This window comes from Danio aesculapii, chromosome 6 (assembly GCF_903798145.1).
Source record: "Danio aesculapii chromosome 6, fDanAes4.1, whole genome shotgun sequence".
Lineage (NCBI taxonomy): Eukaryota > Metazoa > Chordata > Actinopteri > Cypriniformes > Danionidae > Danio > Danio aesculapii.
Window position 1 is genome coordinate 37,238,681 of NC_079440.1, and position 19,335 is coordinate 37,258,015.

General features: G+C 34.8%; 1 protein-coding gene across 3 annotated transcripts in view; it reads right to left on the bottom strand.

Annotated features, from left to right (window-relative positions):
* The window catches only part of ddr2a (discoidin domain receptor tyrosine kinase 2a), a 72,081-nt gene that overhangs the window by 4,505 nt on the left and 48,241 nt on the right, over positions 1 to 19,335 (bottom strand). The window contains exons 6-15 of one of the 3 annotated variants that reach the window (XM_056460120.1): positions 18,310 to 18,412; positions 11,998 to 12,181; positions 11,526 to 11,766; positions 7,878 to 7,943; positions 7,618 to 7,730; positions 5,474 to 5,687; positions 4,964 to 5,190; positions 3,940 to 4,067; positions 3,399 to 3,596; positions 2,651 to 2,885 (exon numbers count right to left, since the gene is read on the bottom strand). In XM_056460120.1, coding sequence (XP_056316095.1) covers positions 2,651 to 2,885; positions 3,399 to 3,596; positions 3,940 to 4,067; positions 4,964 to 5,190; positions 5,474 to 5,687; positions 7,618 to 7,730; positions 7,878 to 7,943; positions 11,526 to 11,766; positions 11,998 to 12,181; positions 18,310 to 18,412 — 1,709 coding nt within the window. Of the gene's footprint in view, positions 1 to 2,650; positions 2,886 to 3,398; positions 3,597 to 3,939; positions 4,068 to 4,963; positions 5,191 to 5,473; positions 5,688 to 7,617; positions 7,755 to 7,877; positions 7,944 to 11,525; positions 11,767 to 11,997; positions 12,182 to 18,309; positions 18,413 to 19,335 lie in introns of all 3 variants that reach the window. The other 2 variants (XM_056460121.1, XM_056460118.1) reach the window with 2 other exon arrangements.

Genomic DNA, 19,335 nt, shown 5'->3' on the forward strand with positions numbered 1-19,335 from the left:
ATCTGATACCCGGTATCCTAAAAGGTTGGTAGGGGTGGTGGAGAAATGCCAGAGTGGATCAAGCTGTGTGAGGGGCCGTAAAAGCAGCACAATCCAGTCATATTTCCATCTGTTTCAAGCTACCAATATTTGGATTAAATATCAACAGAACAAAACAGAGATATGATCATAAACTGAGCACTTGCGATCAAGATACTTCACCCGCAGCTATTTTTCAGTCATTTATAACCCTCATGTCCATGTAAAAGCTACAGTTCACTGATGTTTTTGTCCGTCTTTTAGAAATTTAGTCATTGGTGACAGCGTTATAGCAGGTTAGTGTCTGCTTTTTTATTTGGTGTCGGATTAATATTTGCTGGTAGGGAAAATCTATTTGTTCACTTCTGCTATTTATACCTTGATTTGCATTTCAGTTGATTTATTTCTTCCACTTAACTGCAAATTACAATAAATATGAAATAATATATAATATATAAAAAGCAAACAAACATACTGACAGTTATAGGTACTGTAGATTGTTATGGGTCAATGATGCTAATGTTTGACAAAAATCCATCAATTTCACCTTTCTGGCTGCTCTTTCTATAAATGAATTATGTGGAAGCACTGTCCATGCGTGTTTCCTCGTCTGTTAGTAATGCTATATTTCATAGCACAACAATAGTTTATCAGGCTTTTTGGCTTAAAAAAAAGAGAAATCACGGTTTAATTGTTATTATTAGATTATTTTTTAATTTCTCCTGCTGTGCATGAACTAAGCTACTGTTGAATGGTCAGCGTATGAGGTGGCTAGGTTAATTTAGCTTCAATTTGGATAAAATTTTGTAATCGGTTGCCTATTATGTTGTGAATATACCTCTGTAAGGTATACTGCAGTCCTTTTTTGTCTGGCTTTCTCGGATATCTCACCTGTTCGCAAAAATTGACTATTTTTATCCCTGGGAATGTCTGACACCGACACATACATACTGTAATAGACATTCCAGGCATGAAAGCTTATCAGGCGTAACAACAGTAACTAAGGAGGGCGGGGCTTAGTAAAGAGTCAATTGACAGGACAGTAGAGAGTATAGACAGAAAAGCATAGGGAGAGGGGAAGGATCGGCATAGGACCTCGAGGTGGGAATTAAACTCAGGTCGTCATGAACACCTTAAGACATTAAGGTGAGTGCCATGTGTCGACACACTAACCACTACACCATTGGCTGATGTAGTTGATTAACATATGTCTGAAGTTGAGTGAACAAAAAAAACTATGAAATTTGTACTAAGAAATAATACATTATCAGAACAAACAAACATAGTTCAATTGGAAAAAACAGGAAGGCATGTGAAGCATTACAAAGCATTTTTCCCTGTTTGTCCTGCCATGTTTTGATCCTTGTCTTGTTTACCATTATTGTTGTTTTACCTTCTGTCCTGTTTCTAATTCTGTGTCTAATAAATGTTTTGGTAACATTTGTCTCTGTTTTAGTTTTTTTTTATTTAACTATGTTTGTTTGTTCTGATAGTGTATTATTTCTTAGTACCAATTTCCAAAAGAATTTTTTTGTTCACTTAACTTCAGACATTTTAGGTCAGTGCAACTGATGTTTTTAAAAGTTGAGTTCACGTCAGTGCCAATGTTGCACATGTTGCACATGGCACTCTGGTGTTCATGGCGACCCAAGTTTGATTCCCGCCTCAAGATCCTATGCCGACCCTTCCCCTCTTCCCATGCTTTCCTGTCTATACTCTCTATTGTTCTATCAATTAAAGGTGAAAAAAAGTTGAGCATAAAAAAAAAAAACAAAAGGAAATGGGGATTATGTCTTTTTTTTTACCTAACTTCAGGCATTCCAGTTCTGAAGACCTGTTGGCACAACTTAAAAGTTTTGTTACAGAGTACTTCACCTCTCCAGAAAAGTAATACTTTTATGTTAACCCAACCAAATATTTTTTGTATTAATGACAAATAATTGTAAGTCAGTGTAGCTGATGTTTTCAAAAGTTGAGTGAACAAGAAAAAGCCAAAAGAAATAAGAATTGTTTTGTTTTTGTTGTACTGGCTTAACATTCTTTACAGTGTATTTTTTACTCAGAATTATTGATTTTTATTTTATGCCAAAAATCATTAATATATTGATGAAGATATTTTTTACATTTCCTTCCATTTTTGATGATTAATATACATTCCTGATAAGTAACATAATTTGCAGTTATTACAGATGGTCAGAAACAGTGAATCATATGTTATAAGTCATTAAAATATTGAAGTCATCGGGATATACAAACAAAGTCAAAGTTTTTACATTTTTTGCTACGCTAAAGTGTCCTTGGAGCTCTGTTTGATTACAGTTGAACCTCTAAAATCACATGGAATTTTCTGACATGGTTTTGGCATTTATGCATTTAAAAATAATATATTAATATTTTTATATTAATTACAGATATTTCATATTTAGCCAAATTAATTCATTAATATGTGATATGACCAAACACAGGTCATAAATTTGAGTTGAGTTTTCTCAATAGAAATGAGTAGCAGGTTAGACCCCAAAGAGTATTCCATACGTCACACCTTAAAAAGTGTATAAACCTACAGCATGAATAAAAATAGGTGAGTTGAGATTCATTTGAAGCCAAATTATGTGACTTGTGCATGTCTAACCAAAAGAATGCTTTCCCAGGACATCCAGCGGATGGGCAGCACTGCTCTGCCCTGGATACGATAATAGTCTCCGCTATACAGGTTTCTGCTCATCCCAAAGTCTGCAATCTTGATGGTGAAGTTCTTTCCCACTAGGCAGTTACGGGTGGCCAAGTCCCGATGTACAAAGTTGAGTGAAGACAGGTACTTCATGCCTGATGCGATCTGGCTGGCCATGTGATGCAGGTTGGTGTAGCTGAAAGAGTTCAAATAAGGGGAGTCAACTCAATAAACACCCCATCACATTGAACACGTCTATCAGGTTTTAAAATGTTTGAGGTAAACTCCACTGTCTTTATAATTTATGATTTAATCAAGGAAGAACCACTGTGATGCTTTTTTTTAAGCGTTAGCTAAACAACCAGCAAACAGAAAAGCACTGGTATGTGACAATGGCATCACAAGCATGTCTGTGGTCGAAGCTTTTTTAAGTATGTAATGTTTTGTTACTCCATATTACTTTCTTTATACATTACAGTACAATAACATGTCCTTAACTTTGTCTTAAAAAGAATTGTATTGAATTTTTGGACTTATTCCTGTTCACACAGACAGGCAGTGTCATATTGGAATACATATCGGCAGTGAATTTACAAAACTGAGGAATATGACTGAAGTTTAGGCTTTCAAAATATGCAGTTTTTAACCTTCATTTGATGACACTATCAGAGAGACTTCAGCTTCACTTAAATGTTTTCATCTCAGGTACCTGACTGTTGGGGCATTGCTGAGTAGAGCGATCATGCCCTCGGGCTCATGGCGGGACAGGAACTGATTAAGGTCTCCGTTCTCCATGTACTCGGTGATCATACACAGAGGATCAGAGCTCATGCACACCGCCAGCAGCCTGATGATGTTTGGGTCTTTTAAACGGGACATGATCTTTATCTCCTTTAAGAAATCATTCCTGTAAAGTAGAGAAGGGAAAATTCAAAATGAATAGAAAATAAATATTAAAGTTATAGTTACAGTGATGTTTGAGTTTGTTTTCTTCTGTAAAATTCTTTTTACATCTAGATGCATTTTTGTAAAAATAATGATAGAGATTTCAAAGAAAATGACAGGAATGTAATGTTATGTGCCATGTATTTACATTTTGATTATAATATTCAAATTTGTGCAAGCGCTGTGACACCTTGTGCATTTGTTTGTTTGTTTTTTTGCATGTGTTTCATTTTCATAAGGTTGCAGTGTCAGTGTTTTGCTTTTATTTATAGAAATTACGACTGTGAAATTTTAGGCTTGCATACCTGGCGTTTTTATTTGCATCTGCTCGAAGCATTTTAACAGCTACAAGCACTGTTTGGTTTTCAGTGACGTCGAAGGAGAAGTCCTTATCCATGAAGTCTTGCATGCCTTCTACTTCACATAAATGCACCTGGAAACACACAAAACCAGCCATTTAGAAAATGCCTATATCATTCATGTACCCTTGTGCATCAATTACTTTTGCTTTTTCATTTCAATGTGTTAAAAGAAACGGCAGGAATATTATTCAATTCTTTATTGTTTTGCTTTCATTTATCCATAATACACTTGTTACAAAATAATTACACTCAGAACAAAACAATCCCAATTAAACTGTCCCAATATTTTGGCACAGTGCTATTGAAGCATACAAATTATGCAATCTTTGTTAACAGGCTTCCAGTTTATTGGCGATGCTTTGACATTTTTTATATTTTATAAAACTGAAAAAAGGGTATTATTTTGGCACATTGTTTCAGGTTTGTGGAGCAAATAAACAAACTTTTCTGTTTTGAACTTTTGAGATCAGCAGGTCAAAATGAATTAAAATTATGTCTACAGTGCATCCAGAAAGTACTCATAACGCTTCACTTTTTCCACATTTTTTTATGTTACAGCCTTTTTCCAAATAGATAAAATTCATTTATTTCCTTAAAATTCTTTACACAATACCCCATAATGACAAAAGATTTGTTCAAATTGTTGCAAGTTTATTAAAAATAAAAAAACCTGAAAAATCACATGCCCACAAGTATTCACAGTCTTTGCTCAATACTTTGTTGATGCAGCTTTGGCAGCAATTACAGCTTCAAGTCTTAGTTATATTGTTATATATATATAAAAAAACATTTTAAATCATAAATTCAGCATATCAGAATGATTTGTAAAGAACCACGTGAGACTAAAGGAGCAATGGCTTTAGTTTTTTTTTTTTTTGGTTTGGTTTGAACATTACCTAAATAAATTGCTAAATTGAACAGAAAGCATTGATTTTTTTTTATTCTTTTGAAAATCCACAGAACTGACCTCTCCGAACTGCCCTTCTCCCAACTTTTCTTTAAATGTAAGCAGTTTGCGAGAAAACTCCTCCACAGCGACGTCTTTCCCTGACAGTAGGTCCATGGTAAGAGCAGGTACAGCGTATGTGTTTCCCCCTGTGACACCCTGCAGGTTTACAATGTCTGCCTCTGCGTAATGTGGGACGCCCTCTTGGACATTGACTGAAGGGGTCTTGGAAGCTGTAATTGTTGATGCTGCAAAAAATATACACATAAATCTATTTATATATATTCATATGCTATATAGCATCCTTTAAACTTCATATATTTTCTGTAAATTAAATAAACTAGTTAATGTCACTCAAATATTTCTGAAAAAAACATTAACATTGTGATAGGACGAGAAACATCCGTGTGCCACAATTTTCACCACACACGTTGTGTTAGTACAATTTTAAAAAAGTTTATTGTACTCAAATACAATAAGTTTCCACAAATGTTTTGAGCAATCTGATTTGATCTGTTTTGCGGTACTCACCGGTATCCTCAGATGTTTGGGAAAACTCGGGCAGTTTGCGAACCAGCCGTGAGGGCTCTTGGTAGTCTGGACCCAGAGGGAATATACGCTCGTAGGTGGAGCTTGACTCCTGCTCGCTGGGCACCGAGGACGGACTGTTGTTGTTATAGGTGAAGGTCTCACTCTGTATTGACAGACTAGCAGTTAGTTCATCGTCCAGCATCCTCCGAGACACCTGAAATGAAGGATGTTTAGTGAAGAAAGCCGAAAGGGCCAAAATATAAGCTCCTAATTTGATCTGCATATTTTTCATCAAAATCATATTCAGTTAAGGTCATTTTTTTTGTCATAAGACACTCAAAGTACATACACAATACTACACAATAGCATCTATTAGGGACTGCAATAACAGCTTGTCATAATTATCCACATTTGTTTTACATTAAAAAGTGTAGTTCTCCCAAAAAAATAAAACTTCCTCATCATTTACTCACACTTAAGCAGTTGTAAACGTTAAAGAATTTCTGTTGAAAAGAAATCAGGATATTCTGAAGAATGTTGGAAAGAAGCAGCCTCTGGCATCCATAAAATAACATGATACTAAAATACTGTTGTCTTCAGCATGTCTCCCTTTGTATTCAAGAAGACTGAACTCAAACTGGTCTGAAACAAGTGGAGGATGAGTAAATGATGACAGAATTTTCATTTTTGGATGAACTGTCCCTTTAAAATCTGATGCAGAATTAATGTGAGAAAAATGTGAGTCAAAGACGTGCTTAAGTCATAATTGTACACATAATTGATCATAACTGGATAAATACACTCAAAAATTTGGGCTCAGTTAAGTTTTTAATGTTTTTTGAAAGCTAACAGATTGTGTAGCTTTTATGCTAACCACGACCACCTTTATTTGGTACAAATAGTAGTATTTTAAAATATTCTTCAATTTTTTTTTTTTTTTTAGAATTGTTGTCTTTTTTCTAGTCCAATTTAGATTATTTAAATTATTTAATCAAGAAGCCTTTTATAGGCAAGCAAAAAATATTGTCTTGTTTTCTGAAATAATAATTGAAAAAAAATACACAGCTTACAGCATTTTTTACTTTCCTAGAAAGTTCTTCTTGATTTAAGAATTTTTAGATATTTGGACTAGAAATAAGACAAAAATTCTAAGTAATCAAGCATTTTTTGCAGTGTGTATACTTTTACCAAATAAAAGTCTTAAATTCTAAATAAAAGTATTTATTTCTGACTGTAAGTTTTGTGACTCTATGGTGACCAGAGTGAAATAGGGGACCTACAGCAATATACACTGAATTTATATTGAAATGAACACACTTTATTTTGATGGCCCGTTTGTTGAATTTAAGTTACATTGCATCTACATCCCAACTAATTCTCATTAGATTATAAGTAGACTGTTTTGTTGGGGTTAGGGTTGGGGTTAGTGTAAGTTGACATGTACTTGCAAAGTTTCTTATAGTCAGTTAAATGTCTGTTGAAGGACTGTTAAATGTCAGTATCAACAGATATTAAGCAGACAGTCTGCTAATACTCAAACAGACCATCAAAATAAAGTGTAACCCAATAATTGAGATGTCAATCATATCTAATATATTATAAATAAAGTAATATAATGCATATATTCAGCAAATATAGATTTAATTTTTCTTGTTGTACAGTATGTGTGTCCATGTATTTCTATCAGCTGAGAACGTTTACATCATTGTAGTTTTGTATAAAATGCATGTAAAACATGTAAAGGAGTCAAAACAGCCTCAGAAATTCCTGTCAACCCCATTTCCGGTGCCTGCACTGAACAGCAATGACCAATTATCAGAATAAACGAAAATAAAAAAACATATGTTTGTGAATTCTGTACTTTTCTTATTATAATATGTCCTGTTTTTAGTTTGTCTTTGACATGTGTTGCATTTATATTTCTGTCAACCTGCACCAGAGTTTCTATGAACTCTTTTCATCAGTCTTATTTAGTCAGTTATTTCAGTGCACCCCAGGCTTCAGATTGCTGTGTTCATACTAATTCAAATAAATTTTAATCAAACCAAACTAACCAAGAATGAACACACCCTTCATCTCATTTTAAAAACTTCTCTCAGTCACAAAAAATCTACATATTTATAACAATCTCAAAATCGGCTCACCTTCTCAAGCATCTTTTGCCAGACTTGTCTCCATAGTATAATAACAATAATTGCCACTAAGATAAAGATTATTGCAACAAGGCAGCCAATTAGGATCCGGGTATTGCTGTCATCTACTTTGTGTGTAGGGTCATCCCCTAAGAAGGGGATATAGAGGAAGACAACCTGTTGATGAAATGACACTCCAGAAACAAAGACTGAAGTTTAGCTGATTTGAACACAGAATCTGCTAATCTATTAGCGAATGGGGGAAATCTGACCTGGCTGGTTGGTGAGAGGAGGGTCAGTCCTGGGGGGACTCAGAGTTGTGTTGTACATGGCGGTATCTGAAATCACAATGTTTAAAATGTCATTTATATCTTGAATCTTTTCTGTTATTATAAAAAGAACATGCTTGACATATTCACTTGACGCTTATTAAAACATCGTACATGGTGTGCTGCCATTTATTTGCTTTTGGCAAAACCTATTTTGGCGTACTCCCCTGTGTGTATTTGTTTTAAAACTGGCGAGCGTTAAAGGTGTGAATTTAGTACAATGTGTTATTGCAGCATTGAGCAATGCAGCCAATGACAGATACATCTGTTTATCTCTTCAGATGTATCAGATCAGAGGTGTTTGAGCTAGAATGCTCACCACTCAAAATGCATGATTTCGTTGTTCTGTGCACTCGCAAATCCTCTTAATTTAACAAACAAAGTGTAGACAATATGCAAATATGAGATTTGGTGTGTGATGAGATGATGTGAGGCATTTGATGAGCTGATGAATAGAATGCATTTTCACCAGTGTGAGAAATAAACATTGACTGTCTGTTGGCTTTTTCAGTAGTTTACATACGCAGGGCTCACCAAATCAAATTCATTAATTTAATACAATCACATCTCATTTACTAAACCAAACAACTTTTCAGTGTTTTTATGGATGATGAGTGGATTGAATTCTGACCTAAAGTAACCTCTGCATTGAGCAATGCAGATCGCATTGCTGGCAATAAATTAGACTTGTTTCCAGTGCATGTTGGACTCCGGCAAGGCCGCCCTTTGTCACCAATTCTGTTCATAATTTTTAGCTCTGGCTCAGGGACCACAGGATCTCATCTCTGTTATTCGCAGACAATCTTGTTCTATTGGCTTCATCGAACATGGACCTGCAGCATGCACTGGGGCGGTTTGCGGCTTGAATGAGAATCAGCACCTCCAAGTCCAAGGCCATTGGGCTCCACCAGAAAAATGTGGTTTGCCATCTCTAGGTTGGAGGAAAGTCCTAACCCCAGGTGAAGGAGTTCAAGTATCATAGGGGTTTTGTTCACGAGTGAGGGAAGGATGGAACGTAAGATTGACAGGCAGATCGGTGCAGCGGTAGATGTGATGCTGTCAATGTACTGGTCCGAGGTGGAAAAGAAGAGCTGAGCCGAAAGGCAAAGCTCTCAATTTACCAGTCAATCTACGTTCCTATTCTCCCATATGGTCATGAGTTTTGGGCCAAAATGAGTTTCCTCCGCAGGGTGGCAGGGCACGCACTCTTATAGATAGGGTTCCCTATCACCCAGGAGGAGCTCGGAGTAGAGTCGCTGCTCCTCCACATCGAGAGAAGTCAGCTGAGGTGGCTTGGGCATCTGTTTCGGATGCCTCCTGGATGCCTACCTAAGGAGGTGTAATTTTGCATCCCTGCACGAATTAGCAAAAAAGATTTCACTTACTGTTAACTGTGCCACTTAAGTGCAAGCATATAGCGGTCTATTAAAATACACACAATCAGTCTAATTTTACTTACATTTTAGTCTGTAGATACATAAAACCCAATTTACACACAAAAAACCCCACATACAGCCCTTTTAACAGAATTTTGGCCTGTATCCCGGCAGGGCATGATCATGCATTAACAATGGAATGAAACAAAAAGGTAAACATTGTAAGTATAAAAGTTGAAGCTTCTTCATGGAAAATTTTTTAAGAGCGTACAACAGTAAAGGAAGCACATGATGTGTTGAGGCCCTATAGATGGAATATGCATAATTTTGGTCTTTGCATGGCTGTTTGTTAAGTCGATGTCACACATTACAGTTTCCATGTCCAAGCTCACCATACTATACTACTATTCATTCTAATAGGCAATCACAGTGTGCTGTTAAATATTGAAAATCATGAATGACATGTTTACAGTACAATCTTATCTAATATCTCAGATGGTCAGACAGTCATTCATTTTTAATAAATCACTGAAATACTGTTGTCAGAAACAGTAGAGAACACCATGACTTTCCAAAAGATTTGCTTTAACCCTCCTGATGTCTTAGAGTTCTGTATACACCGTTCTCCCTTCAGGTCATGAATTACCTGCCTGCACTAAACCTCTAAAACAAAGCAGATAAATTTAATTTCAATCCTCAAACCAATTTTGCATATTCATCACAAACTCCGTAAATGTTTTAGATTTTCTTCATCTGTGTGGAGCATTTCATTAATGTTTAATCAACACATGTTTTTGATGAAGTACTTGTACTAAAGTAAAGTGTGTTTTCTAATGCTAAAAGTACCTGCATAAGTGTAAATTGTTTTTAGCAAGACAGTGTTCACATATTGTGGTCGTGTTTGGCAGGTTTATGTGTTAGAGTGCGTGTGTACCAGAGTGTTCCAGTCATTTTTGTGGTGTAAAAACGATTACGTCCTGGAACATCTGTCTTTGTTTAGGTACCTTTAACCTGCGCAATGCCACTTTAGCCAATTATATTTCAGCACCCCTGGTTGCCTTGTTGGAAAACAGCATATTTCATTCAGTTATGAAGTGTGCATTCGTGACAGAAATGCGACCTCTGATGGACAGTAGCAGACTCCGAAATGAGATGCAGATTCAGAGTTCCACATGAGGTTATTAATTAGCAAATAATATAAATATTACTAGTGTAAACATTAGGTGAGCAGGTTACATTCTGATGAGATTTGCAGTGATAAGCAATTTGGCTGTTTGTGCCAGACAAAGCATGACAGATATTTAAATACAGCCACTCAGAAGCACAGAATAGTGCACTTACTGCCCTCCAACAAAATGGTATGGTTTATGATCCAATTAATACATATTAAATCTCTTTAACATTATTAAATGTACATGCTGAATCACTGATATTTGTTGGCTTGCACTGAGTCACAGTTATAAAGTTCAGTTTCAAACTGTTTACTTTATTTTCAAGATCTGCGGTAAACTATCTGTTGCTGCTTTCAGTAGTATGGCAATAAATGTCATGTAAAATGGCATTCAAACTCACATTATTAGCATTTACCACTGAATAAAGCACATGAGGTGTACCTGAGGGGATCAATGTCAGTTTATCTTGTTGTTCAGCTGCAAGAAATAGAAGCTAAAATATAAATTTCAGGTGCTGGTTAGGACAAAATCTCCTTTTAAAATATTTTTGAAAATATTCCTTCTATCATATGTCTTTGTTTTTATTTAGAACCCAGTTTAAACCAGCCTTTAGGCTCGGTAGTCAGGCTCGCTCCTGTAGGTGTTGTCAATCTGGCAACCTATGCTTGCCTTTGTTTTCAGCTAGGGGTGCAATACCTAGTTCAACCACTGGGTGTCAAACTTACATACTGCACTTTTAATAAATATATGAAAGAAAAAAAAAAGATTCATTTTTTTCTAATGTTTAGGTTAGTTTTAGAAAATGTCACCAAACTTCAAGAAAAAAAAAGTTCTTAGTTTATTTCTGCTATTAAAAATATGCCTGGATAGTTTTTGATCTGTAAGACAACAGGAGGGTAAATGTGTGACTTAACTAAAGAATGGTCATACACAGCTGTAATTGAGTACTAGTACTGTAATTGAGTTCTCAATTGAAGCAAATAGAGGCTTGGACCTGGAAACAGTATTCCATATATCACATCTTAATGAGCAGATTTACTAACCTGACTGGAAGGTGATTTCACTGAACATCATCCAGATGTCAGAAAAGTAGTACTGGCACTTAATAGCACTGGCCATGTGGTTATAGAGCGAGACGGTGACGAATCGAGCACTGGGATTCACATCATCCATCACCGGGCTGAATGATACAGGCGTCGCCTCCCAATCCAGCTCTGAGCGGAAATAACACACCACCTTCTGAAAGGTCTTCACCCTTCGGGAGAACATGTTGTTGCAGTGCACCTGAATCAATTTGGGATTAAAATAGATGGGTGTAATTTAAGGAGAGCTTGTTTAAACCTCTTACAAATACTTTAATCCTCCTAATTTCCAAAGTCTAAGCCTTAATTGTGTAAGGTTTCAGCAATTACACTGACTGGACATTTAACAACACCCTCTTACGCTTGATTTCCTGGGAAGTTTATGTGACTGGAGTGGAGAGAAGTGGTTGTAGGACATGACAGACGTTTGTACCTTCATGGTGGTGAAGTTGCGGGTGCGGTCAAACTCAAACATGATCTCAACATAACCATTGGGAAAGCTCTCATTGGTCCAGCCGACGTAGTCATAACCAGGCCAAACGTTGTAGACGTGACTGTGAGTGAAGTCATCCAGGCCACACATGCCATCCGTCAGTTGCCCAAGTCCTTCTGTCATACTGCAGGGGGTAATAAAGACAGAATGGATGTGTTCTTTGTACATGCAGATGCAAAAGCCACCTGAATTTTACTTCTAAAATTAGCATTTTTCTCTAAAGTTTTCTTTAAAACATTACAATGGCATCTGACTCTGTATTTTATTAATGCATGATGCTATTTTTGTATTTGATGAGTTTAATACAGGTTATGAATAGGGCCAGACAGAATCTGCTGACATATTTTGCTATTTCTGGAGAGAATTTTGTAAAACATCTGCAGGATTATGCAGAATTATTTTGGTAATATCATAACTAAAAACTTAATATATGAAATAAAAAGTAATATATTTTTAACTTTTCTTTAATCTTTACAATGCAAATCCAATTAGATCAACTTATTTGGTTAGTACAAAGCAAGTCTATTATATACAGTTGAAGTCAGAATTATTAGCCCCCGTTTAATTTTTTCCCTCAATTTCTGTCAATGGAGAGAAGATTTTTTATTTTTAAACATATTAGTTTTAATAATTTATTTCTAATAACTGATTTAGTTTATCTTTGCCATGATGACAGTAAATAATATTTTGCTAGATATGTTTCAAGACACTTCTATTCAGCTTAAAGTGACATTTAAAGGCTTAACTAGGTTAATTAGGTTAACTAGGCAGGTTGGGGTAATTAGGCAAGTTATTGTATAATAATAATAATATTTTTTTCCTTAAAATGGTGTCTAAAAAAATAAAAACTGCTTTTATTCTAGTGGAAATAAAACATATAAGACTTTCTCCAGAAGAAAAAATATTATCAGACATACTGTGAAAATTTCCTTGCTCTGTTAAACATTATTTAGGAAATATTTAAAGAAACAAAAATTCAAAGGGAGGCTAATAATTCTGACTTCAACTGTATCTACTAAAAGACAGCAATTATTACTTTTGCAAACTGTATTGTAAATAAAATGAACGTTTTCATATTAATCAACAATATTACTGAAATTAAAAACTGAATAAATAATAATTTACACACATTTACACAACTAAATAAAAAGATTCAATGATGGGCTAAAAATCTGTGGAAATCTGCGTGCGCAGATTCCATGTGGGCCTAGTTATAAATAATAAAATAAAGTTATACAAAATAAAATAATTATTTAAAATGAATATTTATGTTTTATTATCAATTAGTCAGTGTATTATTGTCTTGAGTATTCGAAATTTTGTGATAGTCATTGGCTTTTCATTTTCTCAGACTCCTACACTCAAAGAATGCTGCTTGTTCAAACTACTTATTTAAAATGAGCAGAAACAACTGAAACAACACAATTCTTGAGATTTTTTTGGGACAATTTAATTGTTTTATGTTCAATACACTTAAATTTGTTAAGTTAACTTAATCAATTTGTGTTAGGACAACATGAATGAATTGTGTGGGACCCTGCATTTTTTACACTGCATGTTTATGTTCAGTTATTTCAAGTAAAAAGCAATGAAAATAGCACGTTATTTGCAATAAATTATGTACTGCTGAGCCTTAGAAAAATGCTTATTTTAGAAGAAAATTTCAGAGAGCACATAAGAGGTCCCTGCAGACACAGGATGTCAACATGACATCATATTGACGTTGTACCCCAATGGGTAAAAGGAAAATTGGGTTGATGTCAGAACCCAACGTCAGGCCAATATCAATGTCCAACGTTCAACCTAAAATCAACCAAATATCTATGTCTAGTTATGTTACACCTTGGCATTGAGTGGACCTTATCACTATGACATCTATCAGACATTGGATTGTGATCACTTTCCAACACAATCTAAAATCAACCAAATATCAACGTAATTTGATGTTGTTATTGGACGTCAAAATAACGTTGTCCTTAGATGCTGGCTAGTGATTAAATTTTGGTCATCTGACGTCATGACCTAAATCTAACCTAACGTCTTCTGATGTTGTGTGCCTGCTAGGGTAACACTGCATATGTGCATTACTATTCAATGATTTGGGTCTGTAAATGTATTCATTTATTTAATTTTTTGGAATGAATATTTTTTATAAATAGTTCACTCACAATTTTGATTTACTGAATTTACCATCATTTACTGAAGCTTCACCAAACCTACTTGAGTTTGAGTTTTGAATGATGGACATTTTGAAGAATGATTCCCATAAAATGAAATGGAGTCATTGAGTACTGTAAACAAACTGGTCACCTGATTGCTAACATTCTTTAAAGTGTCTTCAGGGAAAAACTTAATTAAATAGTCTAGTAAGTAAATTCTCGGTTTGGGGAGGACTATCCCTTTGATACTTTTATTCAGCAAGGGTAAAACTGGTCAAAAGTGACAGCGTAGATTTTAAAATGTAGTTTTTATCAGTATTGATGATGTACTTATTACAAATAAAATATTGGTTCCTTAAAATTCTGACTTTTATCCCCACAATTAAGACAAACCCTCACCGGCCACTTTAATAGGTACACCTGTTCAACTGCTCGTTAACGCAAACTTCTAATCAGCCAATCACATGGCAGCAAATCAATGCATTTAGGCATGTAGACATGGTCAAGATGATCTGCTGCAGTTCAAACCGAGCATCAGAATGGGGAAGAAGTGACTTTGAATGTGACATGGTTGTTGGTGCCAGACAGGCTGGTCTGAGTATTTCAGAAACTGCTCATCTACTGGGATTTTCATGCACAACCATCTCTAGGGTTTATAGATTATGATCAGAAAAAGAGAAAATATCCAGTGAGAGGCAGTTCTGTGGGCACAAATGACTTGTTGATGCCAGAGGTCAGTGGAGAATGGCCAGACTGGTTCGAGCTGACAGAAAGGCAACAGTAGCTCAAATAACCACTCATTACAGAGATATGCAGAAGAGCATCTCTGAAAGCACAACACATCGAACCTTGAGGCTGATGGGCTACATCAGTAGAAGACCACACTGGGTCCTGTCAGCTTAGAACAGGAAACTGAGGCTACAATTCACACAGTCTCACCAAATGTGGACAATATAAAATTGGACAAACGTTGCCTGGGCTGATGAGTCTTGATTTCTGCTCTGACATTTGGATGGTAGGGTCAGAATTTGGCATCAACAACATGAAAGCATGGATCCGTCCTGTCTTGTATCAACGATTCAGGCTGGTGGTGGTGGTGTAATGGTGTGGGGGATATTTTCTTGGCACACTTTGGGGCCATCAGTACCAATTGAGCATCGTGTCAATGCTACAGCCTACCTGAGTATTGTTGCTGACCATGTCCATCCCCTTTATGACCACAGTGTTCCCATCTTCTGATGGCTTCTTTCAGCAGGATAACGCGACATTTCATAAAGCGTGAATAATCTCAGACTGGTTTCTTGAACATGACAATGAGTTCACTGTACTCAAATGGCCTCCACAGTCACCAGTTCTCAATCTAATAGAGCACCTTTGGGATGTGGTGGAACGGGAGATTCGCATCATGAATGTGCAGCTGACAAATCTGCAGTAACTGCGGGATACTATCATGTCAATATGGATCAAAATATCTGAGGAATATTTCCAGCACCTTGTTGAATCTATGCCATGAAGGATTAGGGCATTTCTGAAGGCAAAAGGAGGTCCAACCAGGTACTAGTAAAGTGTACCTAATAAAGTGGCCGGTGAGTGTATCAAAACAAACAGGAAAGAGAAGACGAGAAGTCACAAATACATTTGTATTTAAATAATGTTTTTGAGCACTTAATCAGTCAATGTATCATTTTTGAAGGATCCCATGACACTGAATTCCTGGAGTAAATGGCTGGTAAAACACAGTAAATTAAAATTTGATAAATTAATACATTTAAAAACAGTGCTTTGAAATTATAATTGTTTTTTTTTTTCAAATATTACTGCTACAACTTTACTGAGCACAGGAAATACTATTGTTATTATTTATTGTTATTGTTACTATCTAAAACATTACAATGGCATATGAATCTATTTTAATAATGAATGTTGCTATTTTAGAATTTGATCAGTTTAACCTCTAGGTTATAATAATGAAATAAGTATAAATAAAATAATAAATAAGTAAAATAAAGTAATTATGTATTATTATCTATTAGTCAGAGTTTATTATTGCCTTGAGTATTTGTAAATTTGTGATAGTCATTGGCTTTTCCTTCTGCCTGCCTGTTCTGCCACATCACCACTAGATGGCACTATTATATTACCCCATATCCTTTCTTTTTCTTTTTAACAGCTATGATGACCAGCACGTCTCTTTTGTGCTAGTTTAATGACTAGTATGAATGAGTGGATTTCAACTGTGCGGTTTTCTGCCAGCTCTATCACACACACACACACACACACACACACACACTCGCACACACAAGAACGTAAACACGCTTTGCACTGTGTCATGGAAGGTATTGTTCAGGGAGCAGTGACTCAAGTTCTCCTTGAACATTGTGAAACCACTGTGACTTTCGTCAATCCTGAATCCTGTCTTCATAGCAACAGGACAATAACACACAGCGGCTATAGTTAACATGTCCATATTGTGCTGTAACTGATCTTGGATCAGAATTTCCATGTATAATGCATCCGGTCTGTTCAAGCCATGAATATGAATCATCATCATCATCATCATCATCATCATCATCATCATCATCATCATCATCATCATCAGTGATGAAATATGGTGGGCTTCATGTTTGTGACTAAGTTGTAATACATTCAAAAGTACCATTTCAATTTATGTTAGCTTTTATTTGTCAAGGAAACATGAAATTGTTAAAGAGTAAAAGTAAAATAAAAATAAAATAAAGACATTTATAATGTGAACATTTAAAAAATAAAATAAAATTGGGTTTATTATCTTTTTATCAAAAAATCTTAAAAGGATTTTTATTTTTACGATTTAAGCAAAACTATGGAGCAGGAAAAATGTCAACATTGATAATTATAAGATTCGTTATTAATGAATGAGTACAAAATATAATTCATCATAATAAAATAGCAAATCAGCATATTAAAAGGATTTTTCTGTGTGACAAAGACAGTAAAATTAGCTTTGAATATCAGGAATTAATGACATCATAAAATATAAAAACTGAAAAAGTAAATACGTTTTAACCCCTTCGGACCCTGTGTCCATTACAAAGGACATCACATGTCAGCCCATGTTTTTGTTGTTCCTGATCATTTCATCTAATTTAAAGCCTGCAGTCCATGAGAGTGAACGACTGTCATCCAATCAAATGGCGGGAAGGCTCGGCATGTAATTTGAATAAAATCCACTACACTGAAAAGCAGCATGGCATCACTTCACTTCAGACACAGACGTAAGTCACATTTACAATGTTTTTATTCAGATTTATTGATTTGTTTGCCTATATTTCATAGATTGTATGTAAAAAAAGAGCGATTGCACTTACTAATTAAAGTTTCAAATCTTTTGTAACATTGCAAGCTTTAGATCAGGATTTTTTCAAATATGCCTGTCCATTAGGAAGGACAATAGGTTTAAAATCTGTTACTGAAATTAAATCTCCAGTAATGCTGATTGAACTTAAAGTAAACTATAATAATAAACTATATCAATGTACTAATTCATTGCTGAAACAATTTCATATGCAGAATATACAGATCTTGAAGTTCTTGAGCATATACTAATGAAAAATCTCAGATGTACACGATATGTGGAGTGATGAGGAAGATGAAGATAAAGTTTGTTATAAACAAGGTGCAATCTATGCAACAAAAACCTCAAAATAAAAATAAAAATGTTACAATCTTAATGTTTGGGATTTGGAAAATAAATTAGGATTATACCATATATAACGATATATATTGTTTTTTTTTAGTATTTTATTTTGGTATAATGTTCAGGAAGTACAACTGTTCTGATTGTCCAGTGAAATGGACAAAAATATTTACTCAAAGGGTGTTGAAATTTTATTTTTATAATTTGGTCTCATCTATAAGAGTTTCAACTACTGTGAAAATATACTTTTACATTTTTTAAATACTATTTCACAATAATACCACTTTATTGTATTTAAATAAAGCAAATTCAGCCTTGGTGCGGAGAAGAAAATTCTTCGAAACATTACTTAAAGTTCTCATCTCAAACTTTTGATTGGTAATGTTATTGTTCACAAGTGTATACAAATGTACTGACCTGTAACTCATGGCTCCATCATAAACAGAGTCATTAAGATAGATATGTTGTCCATTCAGACTCATCTGCTGGCCGAGTGGGGAATTATATGAAACCAGGCCATCTAGAAACAGACACAGAAGAACGTCATTTATTTTTTAAAATGTTAGAAATGAGGTTCTATTCTGTGACATAACGCAGATTCATCCCACTAAAGGATACTAAAGTTGTCAATACAAAAAATTATAACAATCTCATCTGCATTTACAATGTCCATAACAACAGTTAACAAATTACTGTAATGTTTCAGAAAGAGAGAGATTGCACGGGTTGTGAGTACTCAATATGTAATTAAATATAGCTAAAATGAAAATATTGTCCTCGGAACACATGCCAGGAAAATCCAAACGGGTTTTCACAGTGACGCCACAGATGGTGATGCAATAGTTGCTATTTGTTCCTCAAAAACATTTTAGTAAAAGGCTTTTCAAAGATTCATTTTTTCATAACATGAAGAACATTTGAATAATCTGGAGAACCTTTTTCAAACCTCCTGTGGAATGATAATGTTCCATATAAAAAAGTTAATTAACATTAAGATAAGTAAATTACTAAACTCCTTATCTGATTTGATACATATTATTTTAATCAATTAATACACTGTGTTCATCAGCAGCTCTTTTAGCTAAATATTTTTGCTAAATAATAACAATTCATACAGAACAATAATATGTGAGCATGACAAACAGTTTTGGTGAGTTCGTCAAAGACAATTCACAGTTTATATGATTAATAATTGTTGAATTCTAACAGTTAGTTCTATATCCCGTATGAAAAAATACTATTGTAATTCATAGTAAACACTATACAGTGTACAACACTATAAACACTAAGTTCAGTGTATTATACTGAATTTGTTGTATTATTTACATTTTCAATGAATACTATTGCGTAGTGTAATATTGACTATTTTGACAAACTGTAGTAAACACTGTATTACACCTTTGTTTTTACTACAGTAAACAGTACAGTACTGTATTAGGTAAT